Here is a 25,102-nt window from a genome sequence, read left to right as displayed (position 1 = left end):
CCACTGCTCAAATTATTACCTCTGCAACGACAGCCATCACAACCTCAGAAAGCATGGCCACTGAAGTGTCAGATATGACAAGCTCCCAAACAGTCATAACTGAGCGGACAAGCTTTACAACACCTTACATGACCACAAACTCTGATGCTCCGCAAACCACCGACTCACCCACAACAACAGTCGGGATTTCCGAAACCACGCAGGTCGGTGACACGAGTCCTACTCAATCTGGAATGACCGCAGCAACCTCCGGAGCTACTGATCCTACCATCACAGCCGAGCACAGCACTACGGACAGGCAAACAGCAGGTATCTCCTCAGCATTCACCACTGATGCAACTTCTCAACCAGCAAGCACAGCAGAGGGTGCGACAATTACCACTTCAGAAGTAACCCGGACATCTGAGCCAGCAATGACCACCGTTGGATCTACAATGACCGCAAGTCCAGACGTAACAATTTCAGCCGCATCAACCGAGATCACCTCGGGTGTCACTGCAACCACTGCTCAAATTATTACCTCTGCAACGACAGCCATCACAACCTCAGAAAGCATGGCCACTGAAGTGTCAGATATGACAAGCTCCCAAACAGTCATAACTGAGCGGACAAGCTTTACAACACCTTACATGACCACAAACTCTGATGCTCCGCAAACCACCGACTCACCCACAACAACAGTCAGGATTTCCGAAACCACGCAGGTCGGTGACACAAGTCCTACTCAATCTGGAATGACCGCAGCAACCTCCGGAGCTACTGATCCTACCATCACAGCCGAGCACAGCACTACGGACGGGCAAACAGCAGGTATCTCCTCAGCATTCACCAGTGATGCAACTTCTCAACCAGCAAGCACAGCAGAGGGTGCGACAATTACCACTTCAGAAGTAACCCGGACATCTGAGCCAGCAATGATCACCGTTGGATCTACAATGACCGCAAGTCCAGACGTAACAATTTCAGCCGCATCAACCGAGATCACCTCGGGTGTCACTGCAACCACTGCTCAAATTATTACCACTGCAACGACAGCCATCACAACCTCAGAAAGCATGGCCACTGAAGTGTCAGATATGACAAGCTCCCAAACAGTCATAACTGAGCGGACAAGCTTTACAACACCTTTCATGACCACAAACTCTGATGCTCCGCAAACCACCGACTCACCCACAACAACAGTCGGGATTTCCGAAACCACGCAGGTCGGTGACACGAGTCCTACTCAATCTGGAATGACCGCAGCAACCTCCGGAGCTACTGATCCTACCATCACAGCCGAGCACAGTACTACAGACAGGCAAACAGCAGGTATCTCCTCAGCATTCACCACTAATGCAACTTCTCAACCAGCAAGCACAGCAGAGGATGCGACAATTACCATTTCAGAAGTAACCCTCACATCTGAGACACCATTGACCACTGTTCTATTTACACTGACTCAGAGTCCCGACATTACAGGTTCGACAGCATTACCTGAGACCACCTCACAAGTCACAGCATCCACTGCTCCAATTATGTCCTCCATGACAAGTTCCGAAATACTCAAAACAACTGAGGGCACAAGGTTCACAACGTCTTGGATGACAACAAACTCCGATGTTCCGAAAACCATCATCACATCGTCTACTGCAACATCATTAACTGGTAGCACTACCCCAAGGACCACAACAATTACATCCACCACAACTCCATTACCACCTTTCTGTTTGAATAATGGAACGCTAATAAATGGAAAATGTCAATGCTCTCGCAATTATGAAGGACTCCGTTGCGAATTCCTGAAGTCACACCTCAGTTATGGTGAGTGTGCAAACTTGGTTTTTTTCTTAATTTCCAGGCCCTGTGGTCTTACTCTGGAGACCAATCTTAATATGTTTTTTTTGATTAATTGTTTTAAGTGATTTAATACATTACTCTTCACAATTTAGTCAAGTTTCCAATTTCTAACTGCTTCTGTTGGATAGCGAACTGGGGAAACATTTATAGAAAATGTATCTTCTTGCAAGTTAGAAAACATTACTTTAAAACTACAATGTTCATACAAGTAAATGTCAGATTTATAAAAGTTTACATAAACTGTCATACAGGTTATAAATCCCATGTATTGTAGAAATATTCTCACATTTGTGCACTTAATAGACTGCCCAATTTCACTCACTAATTACCCTACACTGGCAGTCTGTCATGGCTCAGGAAGGATGGAGGCAAATGCAGGTGTCAGGGAAAAATAAAAGGGTTTTATTCTCACAAAAACACAATACAAAAGACAAAAGGAACAGACCATGATGGGTCAAAACAAGGCTGGGAGAACAGGGGAGAAACACAGGGGGTAGGGGGTAGGGTGTCGGGCAGGGGTGGCCAATCTTATCCGCAAAGGGCCGGTGTGTATGCAGGTTTTCGCTGCAACTCCCTAATTAGAGGACTGATTGGCTGAAGAGTCCTCACACCTGGGTTTGAACAGCTGACCTACAGGTTATCCCAAAAACCTGCATACACACCGGCCTGGTGTAGGATAACCAGAGGGGTAGCGCAGGCTGGCCACAGTATCACGCACGTAGCAGTACAATGACCAGACTGGGAAGCTCAGGATGAGGAGGCACTATATACACCTCAGATGAAGGAGTAGACTAGAGGCACCTGGGGATCATCCACACGAGGGCTGAGACGAGAGGCAGGGTTAAACGAGGAACAGGTGTGGCTCTTGGCACACCACACGGAACACAGGGAAAAGAGGCATGTGGGGTATGACGCAATACACATTAGCCACTTGTATTTATAAGCAGACACACCTCACATTTGCAATGCTATTTCAGAGAGAATGGAGCCACACCAAGAGAAAAAATAAGAAATGTATAATAATGTGAAATGCAGACTTGAGCTAAAGGAACACCAAAACATTTTATTTGGCAGTACATCTGTCACTGTGACTAAAAAAAAAATTCAGAATGACAGCATCTAACTGCTGTTGTCAATGTGGTCAGCTCAACAAGCTGGACAGAAATAAAGATAGCTGCAAGCAGTAACTGAGGGGAATGGATTCTTTCGCCAAGCAATAGAAACAACGCTGGGTGAACTAATATTTTATGTTAAATGAGGGGTGGTCCAAACGAATAATTATGAAATGTGAGGGGTACACGTCCCTCTCAGATTTAATGGCGGCTACGCCCGTGATTTAGCTAGCAATTTTAAGTCATGATGGGGTCGTGGACGTGGATGCACGTAGCAGACCGATAGCCCGCGCAGTTGCTAGGTAAATAGGTAATCTTCGTATTTATGCTGCTAACTGAGTAAAAGTAAAAGTATAGACATGGCTATAATCGTTACTGTGTTGTATCTGTCTTTAATCGTTTAGGGACAGAGGATTGCACATATAAACATAACCAGGAACAAAAGAGAATACCAAGAGAAGGAAACCTAGCTAGGTTTTATTTCAAACTACGAAATTCTGGAATAATTGTACATTTTCAAAAAAAAAAAAAAAAACGGGACCATTCGTGTCCTGGGAAAGAATATTGAATTCAGAGACGTGTCTCTATCCATACAAGTTTTAGCAGGTCTGTTCTGTTTTGTCCTGTTCAGAGTTGTCAGTCGAGTTGCCGTTAGATTTTTCTTAACGGACCCGTTGGAGGTCCGTATTAGTAGAGTTGAATGCGTCTCGCCCCGTACAAGTTTTAGCAGGAACGGTCGAGGTACAAGTCGAAAAATATCCAACAGACCCGTTCGATGCCCGAGTTGGTCGAGTTAAGAGGCGCGTTTGATTTTCAAGATTCTACTGTATAATTAAAGTCATTCATTTAAAAATAAACACAAATGCTGAATGTTACTTGTATATTAGATATAATACAAATGTTTCTATATTTATTAACGCGGATGCACATTTCTGTCTGACCAATAGACATCAGCTTTTTCTTTCCTCCATTACATAGTTCATAGGACTGCTCTAGACCATTTGTAAATGTGTGAACCTTTTAGGGTATGTTTTATTTATTTAAATACCAAAATCTTCGTATAAATGTGCGCATACATTTTTGCTGCTATTTTGTTCCTATGAAGCCTTTAAAAATGAACCCCCTGAAACTTCATGGCTGCATAGGTTACATCCTGCATCTTATTTGCAATTTGATATCTGTTTAGTATTCAATACTTAGAACATTATTGGTACCTAATGTGTATTTATATATTTTATCTAACATTTGAATATTATTAATCCTTAAGTTTCTTTGAATTTTAAAGTTTTATATAATACTTTTCTTACATATTAAAAATTGTTTACAAACATGATAATTCCAAATTTGTGTTCACGGTGTGTTTATGGTGTATATGTACATAGAAAAAAACATGTCTCTTGCTTTTTTCCCCTCATATAGATACCTTTGGTGTGGCAACTGGGGTTGCCGTCAGAATTAATGAAACATTTAAAGAAGCTTTCAAAAATCCAGAGTCATTGGAGTACAAAGAATTTGTTAGAAACTTCACAAGAATTGTAAGAAAGACTTGTTAATTTCTATTAAGTTCAATTTAAACAGTACCTAGTATTTGAGGTAAATCTAGTTTCTGGAATAACAGGAAGCAGTATATTGAGTATATCTATGTAGGGGGCAGTGCAGTGGTGCAGTGGTTAGCACTGTCACCACACACTTCCTGGACCTGGGTTCAAGTCTCTGCCAGGATTCCATTTGTGTGTAGTTTGCTTGTTCTCCTTGTGTTGTCATGGGGTTTCCTCCAATCCCCCCACAATCTGAAAACATTTGGAGTTACCAAATTGCCCATAGGTGTGAGTCAATGGTGTGTGTGTGTGTGTGAGTGTGCCCTGCAATAGGATGAGTGGTTTCAGAAAATAGATGGATGGATGGAATCATTGTATTGGGTCTTTAATGTGAAGTTCAAGGGTTTATGTGAAGTTAAGTCTTTATTCTGATCAAGGTCCCAGGATGACCTTGGACAGGGGTGCCCAACTCCAGTCCTGGAGGGCCGGAGCTTAGTTCTTTCCCTGTTCCACCATAAATGATTCAGCTCAAGAGCTGTGTGGTAATTAGCACAAGGAGTTGAATCAGGTGCGTTAAATGAGGGGAAACCCAAAAATATGCAGGGCTCTGGCCCTCCAGGCCTGGAGTTGGGCACCCCTGACCTAGGGTCTATTCCAGGCAGCAGAGGACAGAAAGCTAGGGTACAAATATGCCCTAGGTAACAGGAGTGGACTTTTAAACTACCAAAATCCCATTCTGTACAATCTGAAACATACAACAACAAAATCAATATGCATAGTAGCATACATGCATCTTCACATTTTAAAATATTTTTAGCTAAATTATGCATTATCCATATCTAGAAATTATATACCTGTTAAAGCAATAAAATATACTGAAGCTGAGGACCGTAATTTAATATTAAACCTTTTTTCTTGTGTTTTAGATGGAACAAGTGTATCGAAAAACAGTGGAAAATTTCATGGCAATGACTATTATAAAACTCAGGTAAATACAGGCTAACAGATAAATGCAACTGGAGACAGTATTTATCAGGTGTAAAGGTCACAAACAAAATATGTAACTGCCAATATCCCAATAATCGATATTTTTAAATCCTGTTCTCTTTGTCCCTCCCAATGTCCCTAGGCAAGGCAGTGTGCTGGTGGATCACGAAGTAATAGTAAACATATCAAATGATCAGAATACCACACAAATTGTGAGTCAGATTCCAAAACAGATTGCTGCAGCTCTGGCGGCAGCACAAAACTGCACAAAAGGTACTAGAACCTTCATCTGCATTCATAATAACTGCTTTATTAAGTGGTTCAGCATGACAAATTTTTTGCATAACATCCATGTGCATATTTGCTGTTGTTGTGGTTGCAGGTTCACTTGGATGTTATGAGAATTACATTGTCGGAGACCCCATTGTGGAGAAACCAAAATTTTATCCAGAATGTAAGTTGGCTGCAAAGAAACTAGAAAGAGACTAAGAGTGAGAAATGCAGAAAAGCAGAGAGACCAAGGACATAATAGTTTTACCATTTTAATAATCTGGGAGACAATTTTATGATTTTATTTATGTTTGGAACTACCCCAGATACTACCCCTGATTTGGTTCAGGAAATAATGTACGTCGGAAAGAGATTACAGAGGACAGATTCTCACTTTTCTCCTTAAATTCCAGTGGTGTGTGATCAGAACATCCCCAAGGAGCTCAGCCGTTACTATATTGCACTCCAGAGCCCAGACAAAATCATTTGCATCTCTCAGTGTGACAGCGTCCACACCACCTCTAAGAACTGCAATGGTGGCACCTGTCGAATCTTGAGCACTGGCCCAACCTGCCAGTGAGTTCTAATACCACCTATTTATAATAATGTTTAGAGCACTTTTTTATTTTTTAAAAATATGTTTGTATTAATGTTTGAAAAGCAATGCATTTATTTACTACTAGGATTGCTGATAACTTGATGTTAGGGTCATATATGTCTCAATATGTAATACCTTACTGAAAGTAGTGTTCTTTATATTCAAATTATAGAGAAACTGCTGCTGTCCATGTATCTGAATGCTTCATGATTTTTTAAATTTGTTCCTTAGTTTGTGCCTCTCTCCCCTACAGATGTCTGGAAGATTACTGGTACTCTGGGGCTGATTGTTATGGACCCATCCAAAAGAATGCTGTGTTTGCAGGGGTTGGGACACTAGCTGGTATCCTATTGGTGTCTGTTGTATCTGTTGCTGTCTACGTGATCTGCATAAAGCATCAATCTAAACGGTAAAAAAATATTACAACCTCTATAGACATAGAATGCAGAAGGGATATTTAACATGTAATGTTACCTTTTCTCAGTAACCATATCTCTAAATGAGAATCCGGTTTTTAGCCCTGAATAACATAAGTAGGGGACCGTTGCTGTAAAATAAAACATAAAGAGTCTTCTTCTCCCCCCCCCCACCCTGCCCCACAACTGTATCAGGATGAAGGACAATAGCATTGATCAGCTGAATCAGTGGCTGGAGGGGGACTTTGAGTGGCCTTCTTCTGCAAGCAATTCTATAGGTATATTGATGTGCTGACTTTGTTAGTGTCTCAGGTTTTATACAGCCTTATTCATTTGCGTATACAGGCTTCACTCAAGGAATGCTTAAAATCACTTTCTCTTCCCTCCAGAAAACATCTTTGCCTCTCCAAATGGAGGATATGATGATTTGCAATATGAACAGGAGAGTGATTTCTGGCCTACCTCTTCAAGATCAAGCACTCAGTCTCCTTATCATGGCCCTCAGCAGCGTCTCTCATGCCAAAGGCCTGACTCTGTTCATTATGACTATCAGTCCTTCTACACAGGAATGGACAGCAGGCCAGAAAGCACATATCAGACTACTTCCAGAATGTCACAGTTCATCCAAAATGGGGACAATCATATGCAGGTGAGTTCCTGGTATAGCAAAGGCAGAAATCAGCCTTACAATAGAATGCAACATATACATGTTGATATATGTTTGTGAGTAAGTGTAATTTAATATAAAACATAATGTATCAACTTTAATTTATTTGCTCATGTAAATTCTGTTTCATTATACACCAGCTGAGGATCAGTCACCCACAGATCTTGTCCTCCTCTGAGATTTAATGAACTACTCTCATCATCTTTTGGGCCTACTGTGGACCTCCCGGAGCCTAAAAGCAGAACACAAAATCTCCAAAAAAAGATAATACAAATAATTACAAGACCTAAGTAAAAAAAGTGCATTTGGATCACACACTTGGCCAGAGGTTTTTCCCACGTGGAATTTGGAAAGAGCTACTAATCTTTGAAATGCTTCCCTTTTATATTTAATGTAACAGAACTTAAGAGAATATTGTTCCATTTTGGGAGGCAGTGTTATAAAATGAATTAAATAATGTCAACGTATGAAGCACTTTATACTTAATTTAATGAGGCTCTGTAGTGTAAAGCAATGGCTGTCGTGGATTTGACTGAGAGAAAAGAAATGAAGATAGATTCACAGTTTAAAAGAATGTTATGCAAATAGTACTTACTTATGTAAATGTTTTGAAAAATAAGTAATATTTTCTTATTTATATCTTATTTACTTAATTTGTAGAATATGTCATATAATACTACTATGTAACTCTTATAACATAGGGGACAGGGTTCTAGTAACCATGAGATGGGGCTGTTGTTTTTATTTAGGGAACTAGGTAGTTTTATTGAATTATACTTTTTATAATTTTATGTGTGTATATATAAATATATATATATATTTATATAAATTGTTCACTATCTATATATCATTTTAAAACATTTGACAGAGATTGAATAAAGTTACGGAGCTTTCTGCTGTCCTTTTTGCAAAACATTCTGCAGCCTCAGATATTACTACTCATCATGCAGATTAACACTTTTCTAATTTTGTTTGTTAGATCACTGCTTTTTATGTCAAGATGAATGGAACCCACACTGAATTACATAAGAATGAATCAATCAAATGTGTAATCATAATATAAACTGTGTCCTTGTCTTACAAATACAGGAGGTTGTTGCTGTGTGACATAAATTATCACTGTTACAGTATCAGCCCAGTTACGCAATTTCTTAAATAGAAAACATTAACATATATGAGGGTTACAGCAGTCCATAGTACAATTTAATCTAAAGAAAATACAGGCTGCTGTTATTAAATGAACTAGAATACAAACCATGTAATTGATTTTGAAACAATAGATTATAACTGTGAACTGCCTCTAATCATGCGAGTATCCACATTTTTCAATGTCTCAGGCTCAAATGCTTCAGTTTGATATTATTTATTTAATACACACTTTTATTAAAACGACACAGATTTCAGAATGCAGGGCCAGCCCTGGGGCAACTGGGGCTTAAGAGCCCAACAGCGAATGATTTGAGGCTTGTGCCTTGAATGATTGGCCCTAGTGACACCACTGGGTACAATTTATGTGCATGTTCTGTGTCGTTGAACTACAGGGGAGTTCAACTGCAGAGTTTCTTGATATTCCAAAGTATCAAAGAAAAATAAACTTATTTTCCATAACTGGGGAGTCTGTCCTTTCCAGTACAACCTCATAAGGAACATTCATTGTTACTTGTACTAAGAGCTGAAATTAAGCTGTAGGTCATATAAGTTGTACTTACAGTATGAATTCTGCTGAGCTACTTAGTGCAGTTAGAGGCTTTTTCCATTGTAAAACAGTAAATCTCACTTCATACTTTACATTTCTTTGGGGGTCATTTGTAGGATTTTACTGTATTACTTTGTTGTTACTAGTTGTTATATTACTTTATAAGACACAAATCCTGCCTTGTGTGGACTCTTGTAATTAAATGAAATACAGTAATGACAGAAACCACCCAGTCCTCACTCCCTATTGAGACCAAAAAGCAAGGTGCTAATCTATGCACATCAGCAAACAAAGACAGAGCAATCAGGTTGGCACATACATAATATTTTTTTTACTTTTTGTTCTCAGCATAAGTAATAGAAGCTCAATGTAGAACGAGTATTATTTTACTTGAAAATATAGGGTTATGTAAGTAATTTTCTGACACTGAGTGGATATTAATCAGATCTCTATTTGTAAAAGTTTTGATATTGTGATAACACAGCTACCTCGACAGCGGTGCCAGCCTGTCACCTTGACTTCAGCACCACGCTGGTGAAGAATTGCTTACTCAGGCAGAACCCAGAATGTTAACAACACATAGATGGCAGCCGATGAAGACTATCAACTGCCGGCAAGATACAACCACAACTGCAGAATAAAGGTAGAATGAGAAGGTCAAATACCCTAATCCAGTCCACCAGATGACCGACCTGTTGGAACCATTGCCCTTGGACCATGGACCAGGTGTAATATCCTTCTCCAGGTGGCTGCCATCTTCCCACGTACAGTTCTTCAGCTTCTTTAACCACCAACAGCCCCTTTGGGCTCTCACTCACTACCCAAACTCATCTCCATATCTCCAATGGTGACATTTTTTTTTAAATGTAGTCTGTCAGTTGATCAAGTTCTAAACTAAAATAAAGGAAAAACTATGATATGGTTCTCTAACTTGAATATCACAAAATTATGGCAGCAAATAGGCTCAGGCAGTAGAATTACCACTTCATACTCCAAGATTTGAAGGCTGTAATCTCGCCCCTGTTCTGTGTAGGCGTATGGAGTTTGCACATTTTGAATTTCCTCCTGCAGTCCAAAAACATACAGGGAACAACTGTCCTGGGGTATGCATGTTCTATGATGGATTATTATCCAGCCTTGCAGTTTTTGCTTTGTGGGACAGGCTGCTGGTTTTTGACCCTGTATCATCTAATAGGCAGAAGATGGATGTATAAATAAATACACTGCTTGGCCAAAAAAAAGTCACCATTTGAATTTATATCAGCAAATACTTAAGAGCCAATGACTGGATCATTATTACAGCTCTGCAATGTTATGCAACAATAAAATGAAGTCAGCTGAGTGCCTGAATCTACTGAATGGCCAGGTTACACCTCCATCCATCATCAATGGATTTTTTTCTTCCCTGTTGGCATGGGCATATTCCAGGACAAGAATGCCAAGATTCAATGGGTTCGAATTGTCAACGAGCAGTTCAGGGAGCATGAGGAATCATTTTTACGCATGACTTGGTCAACACAGAGTTGTGACCTTAACCTCACTGAAGGTCTTTGGGATGTGCTGAAGAAGGCTTTATGGAGTGGTTCAACTCTTGGTGAGAAATTAATGCAAATCTGGATGAAAATAAAGGGTGAGATGTTGCATACGCTTGTGGAAACAATGCCATAACAAATGTGCGGCATAATCATAGCTAAAGGCGGTCCAACGGAAAATTTAAATGCCGACTTTTTTTGGCCGGGCAGTGTATTAAATTCAGCACTGAAAGTGGTTTGTCTGGGAAAGGTACAGCTTTGTTTTAATCAGTAGGTTCCTCATTGAAAATATAAGCTTTCTTATATTTTCAATATAAGCAGCGTGTGGCTCAGTGGGCTAAGCCTGTGTACCTGTAATTACAAGGGCACCGTTTCAAACCCAGCCTCACCCACAGCTCCCCAACAGGTGACTGCCCTTCGTGGACAACTTACTCTACAAAGAGCAAGTTGAGGGAGGTGTAAAAACAATTTACCCATGGGGATCAATAAAGTATCAATTACTATTATTATTTCTTGGTGAAAACACTGAAATTCATGAAATATTCAAGAAATGTTTCAACAATAATAACATTTTTGGTAACACTTTACAATAGTTCCTTAACTTAGTAGTAAATAATTTACTACTCAAAAACAAACCATGAACAAATATGGTAGCTACTTGTGATAAAACATGCATTATGATTCATTAATGATGAATAAACATGAGATGGGTATTTAACTTTTTGTTATTCATTATTGTTTATTATTTATTAATAATGAACAAACATGGGATCATCATATCACTTTGTGTTATTCGTTATTTGTTCTTTCAGTAGTTCACAAAGATTTATAGAATTAACAGACGGAGTAATAAATACAGTAACTGCTTGAAATAAATGACCCATCACAATTCATTAATTATCTAAGAGTCTGGGTTTATCTTTAATGATGAACAACAATTCACCAAACATGGATGTGTTTGGACTGTGGACAGAAATCGAAGTAAGTGGGAGAACGTGCAACCGACCTGTGTCTGCTTTTATATCTAGTTAATCCATCAATTCAGAACACATGCCATGTAGGCTCATTCATATTTGGGGTAGGCAGTAGTTAGCACTGTTGCCTCACACTCCTGGGACCAGGGATAGAGTCTCTGCCATGACTCCCTGTGTGTGGAGTTTGCTGTTCTCGCCCTGTCATTGTGGGGTTTCCTCTGGGTGCTCCACACAGTCCAATAACATGCTGAGGACCCCCGCCCCCACAACCCTGAATAGGAGGAGCAGTTACAGAAAATGGATGGATGGATGGGTGGGTGATTATGTTAGTACAGCAGCAGATAACATTATTAATTACAATATTTATTAATCTATAAATAAACCTTTGTGATCTAATGAGAGAAGAAATAATGAATAACAAAAAGTGAAATATTGATCTTATATTCATTCATCAGGAATGAATCATGATTTATTTCAAGCAGGTGCTATATTTGTTACTATATGTGTTAATTTTATAAACTTTTGTGAACAACTGAAGAAACAAGTAAAGAATAACACAAGTGTTAATGAACAAACATGATATTTTATCTTGTTCTGATGCTTGTATGATTCACTGAGTACTGTAACCATTGTCCAATAACTAAAGCTTTTATCTCAAGTAGCTACTATATTTGTTAATGATTTGTACTTCAGTAGTAAATGACTTACTCCTAAGTTACTAAGGAACCATATTGTAAAGTGTTACCAATTTTTTTTTATTTTAACTTAAGTCTTTAATAGGTAATATCTATTATCATATACCATCATTTGTTCTTTATTCATTGCCATATTATGTACTTTTTGGTTTGGTATTTATAACATTCTGCAAATTAGTTACATTATCTTTACTTTTGTGTCATATCTAATATCAAAGTCCTGGCCATAGAAGGATGGCTTTCCAAGCCACTGAGAGAATGTTAATGTTTAACGTTTAATAATAAAAAAAAATTAAAAATCACAAGTTAAGGTCCAAGTTTAGCTTTGTTAACCAGCAACAGCACCACAAACCATCGAGAGAAAAGGACCCCAGTTTGGCAGTAATGGGAGAGTTTGGTGGTACAGGATTATTGCTTTCCTTGATGCTTCTCTGGGCAGCAAAAGGTAAGATGTTATGTATATTCCTGAAAAAATACAATTGGATAAATAATGTTGCTAAAAAAGATTAAGCTTTTGAAAAAAGGAGGTGTCATATTAAATACGTAATATATAAAAGTACCTTTAGTTATTGGACAATGGTTACAGTACTCAGTGAATCATACAAGCATCAGGACAAACTATATAGTCCTGTGTAATCATTTTTGTTTATTGTTAGGTCTTTTATCATTTCATTTCTAATGTAGACCATGAAAATTAAGTTTCCAAAATAGGTGGGAAAATAATACTGAGTAATAAAAGCAAAGAATCAAGGAATTCAACACAATGATCATCAATAATTTAGTACAGATTTGGCATTTTGACAAAAGAAGTATTATAATCTTACTAATATTATAGACAGCAATGCAATATATTAATACCTCGTCAAGTGAAAAATGAATAAAAAATTAATTCATTCATCAACAGCATCAAATGAATTTTCCAAAATTATGGCTGATGAAGAATCAGGTATCACCATCACAACCAAGGAAGGCACAGCAACTGCAATGTCAGATGTGACAGCTTACAAGTTACTCGCCATGGAGGGCACAACATTTTCAACATCTGGAATGACATCAACCTCAATTGTTCCCCAAACAACCACTGACTCTTCTACAAGTCCTACTCAGTCATTAGAATTTATCTCACCATTCTCCAGACTTACTGACCACACCAGTGCTTCTGAGGGAAGCACCTTCAAAACTGAAGCGCAAACCTCGGGTGTGATGTCAACAGACATTACTGCCATAGGCTCTCAACCAGCCAACACAACTGAGCTATTTTCCACCACTCCTGGACCTTCAACGATACAACAAGCTGCCACAAGCTCTCAAACTGTAAGCATGACTGATGACACAACAGTTATGGCATCAAATACGACTGATCAAGTCACTACTCCTAAAATGCATACAACTACCAAGCTCACTTTTACAACTGGAATTATATCTACAACAAAACCACTGCCTACTCCTCCACCGTGCTTGAATGGTGGGACATTTATAAATGGTGTATGCCATTGCCTTGGCAATTTTGAAGGAAGTAAATGTGAATCGTATAGTTCTTTAGTGACAATTGGTAAGTGATCACACAAATATATATGTATACATATATATTTTATATATATTTAGACTATTCCAATTTCTTATTCTCTTAATTTTTTATGCACCCAGCTAGTGAAATACAGAAATATTTGATTTTATAAATATTTATATAAATTTCATATAAAATGCTTACATTGGTTGAATAAAAAATCTGACACTATTCCAGGTAAATAATAGAAGTCTCTATCCAGTGCACTGAGAATGTAATAGTTTTATAGGAGATCTTAGTTTGGTTAAGTTGATTGAATTTGTGTCTAATGAATAGCTTCTATATTACTTTATTATTCATCTTTATATTAGATTCCACTGACATGGCAACGGAGGTTAAAGTAAAAATTAATGAAACATTTCATGAAGAATACACCGATCCACAGTCACTTCAATACAAAGAGTTTGTCCAGGACTTCACAAATAAGGTATGTTTTTGACAGAGAGTGACTGACTGCTGTGTAGTGTAGCAAAGCAACTTCACTTGCTGGTAAAGTGGAAAATGATTATAATAGTAGCGCCATAGCTTGCTGGTACTGCAGAATATTGCTGCCACCATAATGAAATAAAATTTGTTTCTCATTATAATGAGACATTTATAACGAGAAAAACATTTCATGGAGACCCAGTTGCATATTACATGTATTTGTTATTACAGTATATAGGTTTGAATGACCATAACTTTATTTTCAGTGTCCTGAGTACAGGTACAGAACCAGTGAAATGCAGTGAAGCATCTAACATCGAACTAGGTGCAAATTAAATACACACACACACACTGTCACGATCCTCGTGTGTGCCACGCCCCCTCATTACCTCATGTCGACTCCTGATTGTTCCCACCTACACACACAGAGTAAATTATAATAAATTATAGATATTAATGTAAGTGTAAAGAATGGTTCTTTGCGAAATATACATGAGGTAGTGCCTATAGCTTAAAGTGCAGACAGGAAGTACAGTGAGAATGATTGTGCCAGGAAATATGACAATATGCAATAATACAAGTGCAAAGTGGAGATGCATGATGTGCAAAATGAGCAGTTGGTGCAAACAAATGTGCAGTAGAAGAGTGTTCAGTGAAGGTAATGGTATCAAGTCGTGTGGGCAGGCAGAGAATCAATGCTGTAAGGTACTACTGAGCACATTGACAGCTGTGGGGAAGAAGCTGTTCCTTAGCTTAACCAGTAAATTCCACCACAGAATTGGATGAAAGTGGCTACGTACATACATGATAAGGCAGTCAGTGTTAGTATCAGGAAACAGGGTTTCATTCATAATTGCTAACATAGTCTTAATAAATTAAATGTTTTATGGTAAATAAATTTAAAGAGCAAAGGCTGTGAATTAAACATTTATCTCTGAAAAGACAGTAAATTGATACATCTTTAATGACACCTTTTAGCAGTGTTACAAAACTGCTGTATTACAAATGACATCCACATGATTTAATTTCTTTTGGAGATGCATTTATTTATTGTGGTGTAATGCTACATGAGAATTGCTGGTTGCGACTGCGAATGAGTCAATGAACCAAGTGAACTTTGCAGTTTGTTAACAGTGAATCTCCTCTTGTTTTCTTGCAGATGGAATTAGTGTATCGTCGAAAAGTTGAAAATTACATGAGACTGAATATCATAAAAATCAGGTGAGGTTAATGCCCTGCGTAAAAATGCAGGTTAATGAAACACACAATTCCACAAGTGCCACCTGGATTGATATTTTGCCAGACTGTACTGACTGGTTAGTACAGTCTACTCTAGAGGTTTGTTTTACTGTCCATTTTCATTCTATGTCCCCATCACCTGGCAAATCCCACAGCCAAGGCAGCGTCGTCGTGGAGCATGAAGTGGTAGTAAATATAACGAATGGACCAAACATCACCGAGGCAGTCAATCAGATTCCCGAAGAAATTGTGGAAGCTTTGAAGCTTTGCATGGCAGGTAGTTTACATAGATTTAACAGACTGACAAATGGAATCCAGCATTGTGAATGATTTCAGTAACAAGACTCCTTGCTTATTTCTGCTGCTTTTCAGGAGAATGTTCAGGGATTGAATTTCTTGAGACCCCAACTGTTGTGAAACCGACATTTTCCCCACAATGTAAGTCAATGCACAAGATATGCTTACAAGAGAACCCACAGTTCAGTGAATGTACCTGAAAAGTAACCAAATAATTCTACCGTTTCACAGATCTTGTATATTCTTGACATCTCTCCATCCATCCACCCATCTTCCAACTAATTAGTAGCTAGATATTATACCGAGCAGCATAGGAACAATAGGAGTTGTAAAGTAACAAAGTATAAATACTTCATAACTGCACTTTTTTTTTTTAGTAGAGTATAAGATGCTGCAACTTTTACTTTCACTTTGTTACATTTCTGAGCCATATAAGGACTTCTGACTGTGATAATTCAGCGTGACCATCGTTACTCACCCAGTTACGAAGAACTATTGCATGCAGTGTACCTGGGCCTGCGTGATTCTGGGTAAAATGTGAATCACAATTTTTGGAGCAATATCTTTTTCTTTCTTTCTTTCTTTCTTTTGCAGGACAAACAAACAATATGTACAGATGTATGATAGAGCTACTACTGAAATATTGGTATTGATTGCATTGGACAATGAGCCATTTTTTCGTAGTTGTAGACCAGGGTTTTTGTTGCCTCATTTATCACTTATAAGAGACTTACAAGTACCAGGCCGCAAAATGTTTATAATCCATTATTAAAACTGGCCTGTGGATCAATCTTTCGTTTTTCACAGAATCAAAAAGTTACTCCGTTAATCTGTGTCAGCAAACTTGGGAAGTTTCACCACTTTTTCTGAATTAAAAGAAAATATGAGACTGAATATTCCATCTTGTGCTGCAATGTAGCTTACAGTGTTATATTCAAACCTGTCTTGAATACATTTTGATGTTGTTTGCTTTTTATAAGGTCAACAGATTTTAATGTACAGTATAGTACTTTTTAACCAAGTACTTTTTTACTTTTACTTTAGTAGTTTGTTTTTTTTTGCTTTTACTTGAGTGGTATTTTACTGGATGGTATTTTTACTTTTACTTGACTAACATTTGGGGTGGTATTTGAACTTTTACTTAAGTATGACAACTGGGCACTTTTCCCACCACTTGACCCAAGGCAGGGGCAGACCTTAGACAAGGTGTCAGTATTTTCACATAAATATTACTACATTACATAATCTAAGTTTTCACATTCTATTATAGGCGCGGATTGTCGTCTTAGATGACCATATAATCAAATGCCCATTCTGTTAGAAGAATGTCTAACTAGGTTAAGAAGAATGTAATAATGCACATTACAAGTCATGCATATTGTACTGGGTAAATCAGAAGTAAAGTTATATACCTTTACATCATGAGATTGCTGTGTAAAAATATAAAAACTGTTTCATCAACTTAAATTACCATCATTCCCTTTGCAGGCTTCAGACCTCAACGTTTTATAGCAGATTACCGTCCAAGTGCAAAAACTGGTTGTTTATGAAAATGTACTGTCTCTAATTGCACACAGTGCACAGGCTAATATCCAATCTAGTATGAAGCCTGCTTCATGCCGTGCTTTTTTGGGATAGGTTTCCAGAGTTGGGTAATTCAGGTCCAGAGAGTAAAAGTCCAGACCAGGATTTTGTTTCAACCAACCAGTTCCGTACTCAACTGGTTGGTTGAAACAAAATCTTGGTCTGAACTTTTATTCTTTGGACCTGAATTATCCAACTCTGTAGATTCCAAGCTCAGCCTATTCCCAAACTGAATAAGTAGTTATCGAAAATTTTATGGATTACAGTGATATGACACTGGCATAGATGGCACTCTATAGGAAGTGATTTTTAGTTGAAGCACAACGGAGAGCAAGACAGAAGGTACACGCAGAAATATGAAATCAGATTAAGACTTTTCTCCTTTCCTTTGAATTACAGTGATTTGTGATCAGCACATTCCCAAGGAGTACAGGAATTACTACACTGCAATCATGGAGACAGGAGGAATCACCTGTGTCTCTTTGTGTGACAGCGAACATAACAACACTAAGAACTGCAACACAGGCGACTGTCGAATCATGAACACCGGCCCAACCTGCAAGTAAGTTCTAATAGCACTTATATTCATACTGTGACCAGCAGAAAAAAACGTATTCTACTAGTGCAGTTTAATTCCATGGACTACAGCTGTACTGAGTATTATATAATATATAATATAACTGAAGTATGCAAAAATAATGTTCCAAAAGATAAAGATTACAAATAATTGTTCAGAATATCTGTGAGCTGAATTGTTGACAGCACTTTACCGAATTTTACCTAGTAATTGACTTCATATAATCATGTAATTTCTACCATATCTTTCCATAATGTCCTTGAAAAGCTTCAAACTGATAACAAGTAGCTCTCCAGCCTAGGGCGGGCACTTGATCGGTGGCTCTGTCCCCTGCTGCAGATGTCCAGAAGGTTACTGGTACTCTGAGACAGACTGTTATGGACCCATCCAGAAGATTGCTGTGTTTTCTGTGACTGGAGTTCTAGCTGCAGTGCTTGTTATCTTTGTGATGACTTCTATCATATGCATGGTCTATAAGGGAAAACAGACTAAAAGGTGAGAGTTTGTTTGTAATTAAAGAATCATACTTTTAAATGTGAAAAGCACATCCCTTCAAATGCTTGACATGACTGAATATGGTATTTTAATTTTCAAGACATAACCTTAAAAGTACCCATATTCCAGTTAGTACAGTCCAGGAAGTATTGTAGGCAGGATGTGAGTCTTCTGTCCTTGTCAGCCAGTAGACATTTGTCATACAGTGTGATTGGTCAGTTGGAGGGATTGAATTTGCTACTGGAAATTGGATTGCCCTCAGTATGAGCTTATGATGGACAGAGATATTAAGGTCAAATTAACTGCTCATTTACCAGTTTCTGAAAGGGCTGTAAGTTTTGCTGAATGGGCAAATCTGAAAATTATGCTTTTTTTCCCATTGCTTGCCTACCCCTGCACCAGATTGAAGGGCAGTAAAGATGACCAGATGACAGAATGGGTAGAGGATGATTTTCATTGGTCTTCCTCTCATAAGGGGGCGGTACCGGTGGGATTCTCCAGAGAGTTCTCAACAGGTAGTTAAACAGGCATTTAAATTTATTAAGTACTGTTAAATTATCGTTTTCACAGGCTTCTGAATTTATAATTAATTTGTGTCTATAGACCACCAGTATTTCTATAAGTGCAACACTGACCATAAACCTGTGTCCCTTTTGGTCTCTTTTTCTCCAGAGACCAAGCTCCCCTCCCATAATAATAGCTTTGATGGTTGGCAATTTGAAGCACAGCGTCATTTACAAAGTATGTCTTCTGGTTCAGTCACTGGATCTTCCTATTATGGGCCCCAACAGTATCTCGCCCACAAAAGGCCCGATTCTGTCTACCAGTCATTCTATGGACAGAGAAATGACGCATGGGGGCACATGTCACAAACGACTCCCAGAGATCCACATCTCAGCAAAGACATGCAGGTGAGCTACTATTCCCCATAAAGGACAAGAAGAAGCCTAAAATATATGAGTGAGAGACAACATCTGAACTAGTGGTGCACTATTCCCAAAGTGTCGAGTTGCTCAGTGAAAGGAACAACTGGAGAATACTTTTAAGGTCTCTATGCAGGGAAATAATTGAGGGATGGGCAAGGAAAGTGTATGAGGTTTGTGTATCTTTATTAAAAGAAAAGAAACATTCTTGCCTTTTTGTTTCAGTTTTCTAGGCCTCAGATCCGGTCTTCGGTTGACATTTAGCCAGTGCCCCTCATTTTCAGTCTTTTGTGGATCTTCAGAATCTACACATCGTTTCCCAGTGGACCCAAAACTTTGTGGTCCATCTTCAGTCAGGAATTATCATTAGCTTTATTCATTATATACCATTCACCAGGACTGATGAAATAAGCTTTTCAATACTATTTAAGGCTTTCCTGTTAAATGATTAATCCTTTCAGTAAATTAAATCACAAAGCATCATATATTATATATATATATATATATATATATATATATATATATATATATATATATATATATATATATAGACACACACACACACACACACTTAATGATTATTCTCAAGGATAGTTTGTGCAATTGTTTTTTATGTACCAGTTTGTTTTTCACCAAATCTCATGCCAGCAGACCAAAGTTGGCAATTTTGAAACTATCACTTGCAAAAATTCATTTGCTGAATCAGTCACTCATTTGAAATTTTTTTTACACAATATTCACTAGTTAGACAGATGTAGTTAAACTCACCCTTTTTTCAAAACTCATTCTCATTCATCAAAACACATTTTGCACTGTGGTGAAATGGAAAACACAGGCTACAAGAGTTACAGACAGCACACAATAGTCAACATTTAAACACAATGACACCAAATTGTTCACGTGTTTCTAAACATGTGAAAAAGCCAATGAGTGACTAGAACAGAGAATAAGTGCCAGATGACAGTGCCGTAGCCGAGTCAAATTTCAATGTCATGGTAAGGATGTTTAGCTAACATTTTTGCTAAACAACTTTTTTTACTATAGTCTTATGCAGCATGTTTCCAATTTTGCAACTCCGCATGCAAAAGACCATATCCACAGCATAAACCAACCAGCATAAAGAGTCACAGTCACAGAGTACTCAACTGGTTGGTTGAAACAAAATCCTGGTCTGGAGTTTTACTCTCTGGACCTGAATTACCCACCTCTGTCCTTTGGGAAGTAACACCAAGCAAATTGTGGAGCTTTATTTACCAATTGGCAACACCCACTTCTCACAGGGATAAACATCCATTCATCCATTTTCCAAACCGCTTATCCTTTTTGGGTCATGGGGGGTCCGGAGTCTATCCCAGAAGCTACGGGCACGAGGCTGGGAACAACCCAGGATGGGGGGGCCAGCCCATCGCAGGGCACACACACAATAGCCTTTGGGTTATCTTTTAGGGACCTTTTAGGTATTGTTTTTTTCCATCAATGTTTTTTTTTCCCAAAGCTGGGATTTCGGTAGAATACATTATGAATTTTTGTGTTATTTGCTGTGGCCTAAAATAAAAGCTTTTATCCAATCAAATTTGTTTCTGCATACATGTCTGTAAACTTGAACAATATCTCTTTGTACAGTTCTCAGCATACACAGTTATGATAATCCCTAAAAAGATAAGTGTTTATGATTATACATAGCAGTGTTTAGTTGGATAGAGCAAAAAATTCAGGCATGGGAATTTTGCAGGATGTGTGAGGTGTTTTGCTCTTTTGGTTTGTGGTTTTGTGAATTGTATTAAGTGATTTTTTAAAAATGAGCACTGTTTTCAATATTGTGCTTAAGCAATTGTAAAAAACTGTAAATGAGAATAGGTAAGTACACCTATCCACTATACCATGTAACTGACCTCACGAGGTAGGGGATTATCTAGGATGGGGCACCAACTCACTGCATGGCACACATGAACAATTTGGTATCTCAGCATGTTTTTGGACTCGAGGAAGAGGGGAGAAACCAGAGTACCTGGAGGAAATCCCACCATGACATGGGGAGAACATGCAAACTCCATGCACAAAGCCCTGTTGGAGACTTGAACCCTGGTCCCAGAGGTGTGAGGCAACAGTGTTAACCACTGCCCCCCTTCCCCATATTTCGTACAAAAAAACTATTTGCATAATGTTTTTTGCAGACTTACTAGGCAACCCCCTGCTGAAGGAAGAAGACTGCTGTTCACTCCAGAGCAGGAAGAGCACATCATAATCTTCAGATCAGACAATCACACAACTCTACGACCACTGCAACGGCACATCATTACTGACAACATAAGGTTCTCACGCTTCCATTCAGTGAGCTTATCCACAATCAACTGTCTCCTGAAAGCCATCACCGATCCATGAAGAAGCTATACAGGGTACTGTTTCAGCACAACTCTGACAGTGAGACAATTACACAATTACACAAGTAAGCAATTCTCTCATTGGATCTGTATTCCAGTGTACTGTGCAACACAATATTGACTACTTCATCTCTCTTCATACTGTCAAACAATACGTTAATGCTTTCTTGCCTGTTTCAAAGAGTGATGGAGCTAGATGTTGCTGTAGTGGACCAGGAGTTCCTTTACATTGATGGAGCTGGCTTTAACCTTCCCAAAACACAGCACAGGGGAAGGAACATCATAGGACACCTTGCCATTGTCAAAGTCCCTGGACAATGTTGTGGCAACATCACAATGTGCAGCCATTAGCCAGAATGGGATCATTCGTCACCTTGCCACTCTTGGTCCCTACAACTCTGACCACATCACCTTCCTCAAAACCCTACACAACGTAGTCCTAATGACCAGACTTTAGGACTGGAGCAGTCCAGTGGAAGTGGAAGTTCTCACTGTGCGGCTCTGGTACGGAAATGTTTCTTTGACCACTCATGATTTTTGATACTTTATCTGCCACCATGCTTTCCGTTCCTCAATCCAATTGAAGAGTTCTTTTCAGCGTGGCAATGGAACATTTATGATTGGCCATTCCACCGATGCATACCCGTTCTCCAGCGGATGGAGGTGGCCCGTGCTGTGCATTGATGTGGGAGCATGCCAGGGCTGGATACGTCACTCTAGATCCCTATTATTCAAATCGCGGTCCTCGAGGTCCGAGCATTGCTGGTTTTCCAGCCTTCCTTTACCTGTGAGCCAAGTGTGAACCCTCAGACCAATCAGAATCAGTAATTATTAAACTAACTAACTGGGAGAACTGAAAACAAGGCCTGGATTTGGAATTGAGGTCCAGATTTGAAGAAACCTGCTCTAGATGGTACTTCCCCCGCTGTTTGGCCAGAGAGAACATTGCTTCAGATGTTCTATATCCAGACCTAAAGAGAAGACAGGACGCACCATAGTTTTTCCTTTAGTTCACAGTATCAAGCCTCTTATATCTTCCATGACAGTATACACAGCAGGTACTGTCTGTTACTGTTCACGCCAAAACTAAAAATTCCCCTTATATTTCTCTTTTATAGTGTATATGTACTGAATTTGCATACAATGCCTATATATTTGTGAAAACACATGTACGTGTGAGTTGTGGTAAACTTTTACAACAGTCTGATGTGCACTGCACACTGAAAATGCAACAGCCACAAGTTCATAGTGTGTTCCATTTATCACATCAGTGTGTAGTTCGCCTATATAAAGGGCTATCCATTGAATATTCGTGGGTAGTTTGCATGCAAAAATGCCATTCTGGCAAGAGTTAAAATAGTCTTGGGTAAAGTGTTTGCTTTATCAAGAAGTGTGTGATGTTTTGCATGTTGTGTGTGTGCCATTTTGTGTGTTAAGTTTTCACAAATTGAGCCATAGATTCAGAAATTGTCTAAGCACTAGTAAAAACTATAATTTAGAAACGTTAAGCTATACATCTCTGGAAAAAACCAAGATCACTCTATATTTATAAAAAAAAATCTGCATTTTTAAATTTGGGTTTGGTCCTGGTTCTGCTGGCAGAAGGCTACACTGCGAGGCTCAAAGATTCCAAGGCAGCAGTACACAAGAACAAGGTGAAGCAGGAGACACTGGCAGTGACCAAAAACCAGCCAGGTAGAGGGCGGAAGCAACTTTCTAATGCCAGAGATGACCGTCAACTTATCCGACAATGCCTCAAAAATCAGAGGATGACCTCAAGTGACCTTCAAAAAGATTGGGAAACTAGACTATTAACTAGACATTCAAAACCATCCAAAATGCCATCTACCAAAAGATAGATCTATTTCTCAAAACTATAAAAACTATTACCCTGTTTTCATGCGATTCAGCTTTGTTGAACTTTTTGTGAGAAACGCTGCACACAAATCCTTCCATATATCACAGGCCCACATGCCCTAGGTTCTCATTTACAAAGCACTGGCATTCGATACCATTAACTCAAGTCATCACAGGTCGAACCCAATTAACACACATTTCCCCAGGTGGAAACACTAAGAGGCAAAATTGTTCACACACCAATCAGACAGATAATAGGGCCATGGGTCGGTTCACTTGTAGTGGGACAATGGATCTACAAAGACTTGAAGATAGTGGAAGAGGAGGTGGAAGAGAGGGGCAAGGAGACAAGTGGATTCTGATAAGATTTCTGCAACTCTAGTTATCCATGCCTTTGTCCGTGGGATGTAAGTAAGGGAAGCTGGGCAAAGAGTGCAGCCGAACCTGAGCCACTTCACAGTAGCCTTTACGATCTGGACCTTCAGAGAGGAAAATGGATAGACAATTTACATACTGCTCTCTACTGTAACCTTGCAGTGCTGTTACAGCATGGACATGTACTGTAGCTGTTGTACTGTACTGTATGCTGTCTGAAACTGTATTGTATCATTGTACCATATCACATATTGTTAATTTGGAGCTACCGTATGCTTGGATTTTGTAAAATGGATGGCTTTTAGTATACTAATCAGTACTATATTTTTGCAAAACTGAGAGATGACCGCCTAATGGAGGAAGAAGGTGGCTCTTGTCAGAGGTACGACTATATTGACGATTTCTAACAATATCATTTGCTTGTATGAAATCCAAAAGGAAGTTATTGAGTATCAGGGATTGATGCAGTCAGCATCTCAACAACTTACCACATTCTTTGACATGGCTGAGGATGAAACATCCATGAAACATCTTTTCAAAACGACCTCCAATAGTTATAGACCAGCACTTGGAAAATGTGAAAGTATGGTTTTTCATCTGTATTAAATAACTGAGTATAGTTATGTTATACAGTCGTATGTACTATAGTACAGGCTATATGATTATTTCATCTCTTTTTGTCGACAATCTAGGAAATTGGTGTCAACAGGTTTTTCTTACCAGATGGGGAGGAACATAATTGACCACCAGGCCATTGTGAATGCCCCATGTGACCATGTATGCCGCCATCAACTGCTGAGAGATCCTCCACCACCATGCCGGCCTTGGTCGATACAACACCATGCATTTGCAGGCTTTCCTCGATAGTCTGCGAAATCATGTATACCAAAGGGAGCCAGCACAACCAGAGCAGTCATAATCTTGTTGTTTGGGATAATATCCGTTTTCACCGGGCTGCTCTGTTTCATGATTGGTTCACAAACAATCCAAGATTCAGCAACATCTTTCTACCTGTATCTTCTCCCTTCCCAAAGTCCATATAGTGGTTTGTTTTTTT

At 38.8% G+C, this 25,102-nt stretch overlaps 2 protein-coding genes across 4 annotated transcripts; both read left to right on the top strand.

Annotated features, from left to right (window-relative positions):
• The first annotated feature begins 1,737 nt into the window (after nucleotides 1-1,737).
• LOC111846303 (mucin-17-like) lies at nucleotides 1,738-8,153 on the top strand. The gene is made up of 10 exons (XM_023816358.1): nucleotides 1,738-1,803; nucleotides 4,371-4,486; nucleotides 5,416-5,477; nucleotides 5,619-5,749; nucleotides 5,859-5,930; nucleotides 6,160-6,322; nucleotides 6,598-6,753; nucleotides 6,956-7,038; nucleotides 7,150-7,409; nucleotides 7,568-8,153. Exons 3-10 carry the CDS (start codon nucleotides 5,416-5,418, stop codon nucleotides 7,610-7,612), a joined length of 972 nt encoding a protein of 323 aa, XP_023672126.1. The 5' UTR covers nucleotides 1,738-1,803; nucleotides 4,371-4,486; the 3' UTR covers nucleotides 7,613-8,153.
• A 4,500-nt stretch (nucleotides 8,154-12,653) lies between these two features.
• LOC111846313 (mucin-17-like) lies at nucleotides 12,654-24,604 on the top strand. Of its 3 annotated transcripts, none has more exons than XM_023816376.2 (11): nucleotides 12,654-12,769; nucleotides 13,229-13,876; nucleotides 14,203-14,318; nucleotides 15,477-15,538; nucleotides 15,712-15,833; nucleotides 15,929-15,994; nucleotides 17,837-17,999; nucleotides 18,354-18,509; nucleotides 18,912-19,024; nucleotides 19,182-19,420; nucleotides 21,607-24,604. In XM_023816376.2, the coding sequence occupies exons 1-11, from the start codon at nucleotides 12,709-12,711 to the stop codon at nucleotides 21,613-21,615; spliced, it is 1,755 nt and encodes a 584-aa protein (XP_023672144.1). In that variant the 5' UTR covers nucleotides 12,654-12,708; the 3' UTR covers nucleotides 21,616-24,604. The 3 variants fall into 3 exon arrangements, with proteins under 3 accessions (XP_023672144.1, XP_023672143.1, XP_072573687.1); XM_023816375.2 differs by lacking the exon at nucleotides 21,607-24,604 and adding an exon at nucleotides 19,658-19,915; XM_072717586.1 differs by lacking the exons at nucleotides 12,654-12,769; nucleotides 13,229-13,876; nucleotides 14,203-14,318; ... (2 more) ...; nucleotides 15,929-15,994; nucleotides 21,607-24,604 and adding exons at nucleotides 16,202-16,390; nucleotides 19,658-19,915.
• The last annotated feature ends 498 nt before the right edge of the window (nucleotides 24,605-25,102 follow it).

The sequence above is a fragment of the Paramormyrops kingsleyae genome, chromosome 10, assembly GCF_048594095.1.
Source record: "Paramormyrops kingsleyae isolate MSU_618 chromosome 10, PKINGS_0.4, whole genome shotgun sequence".
Lineage (NCBI taxonomy): Eukaryota > Metazoa > Chordata > Actinopteri > Osteoglossiformes > Mormyridae > Paramormyrops > Paramormyrops kingsleyae.
This window is presented reverse-complemented; position numbering and strand designations above follow the sequence as displayed.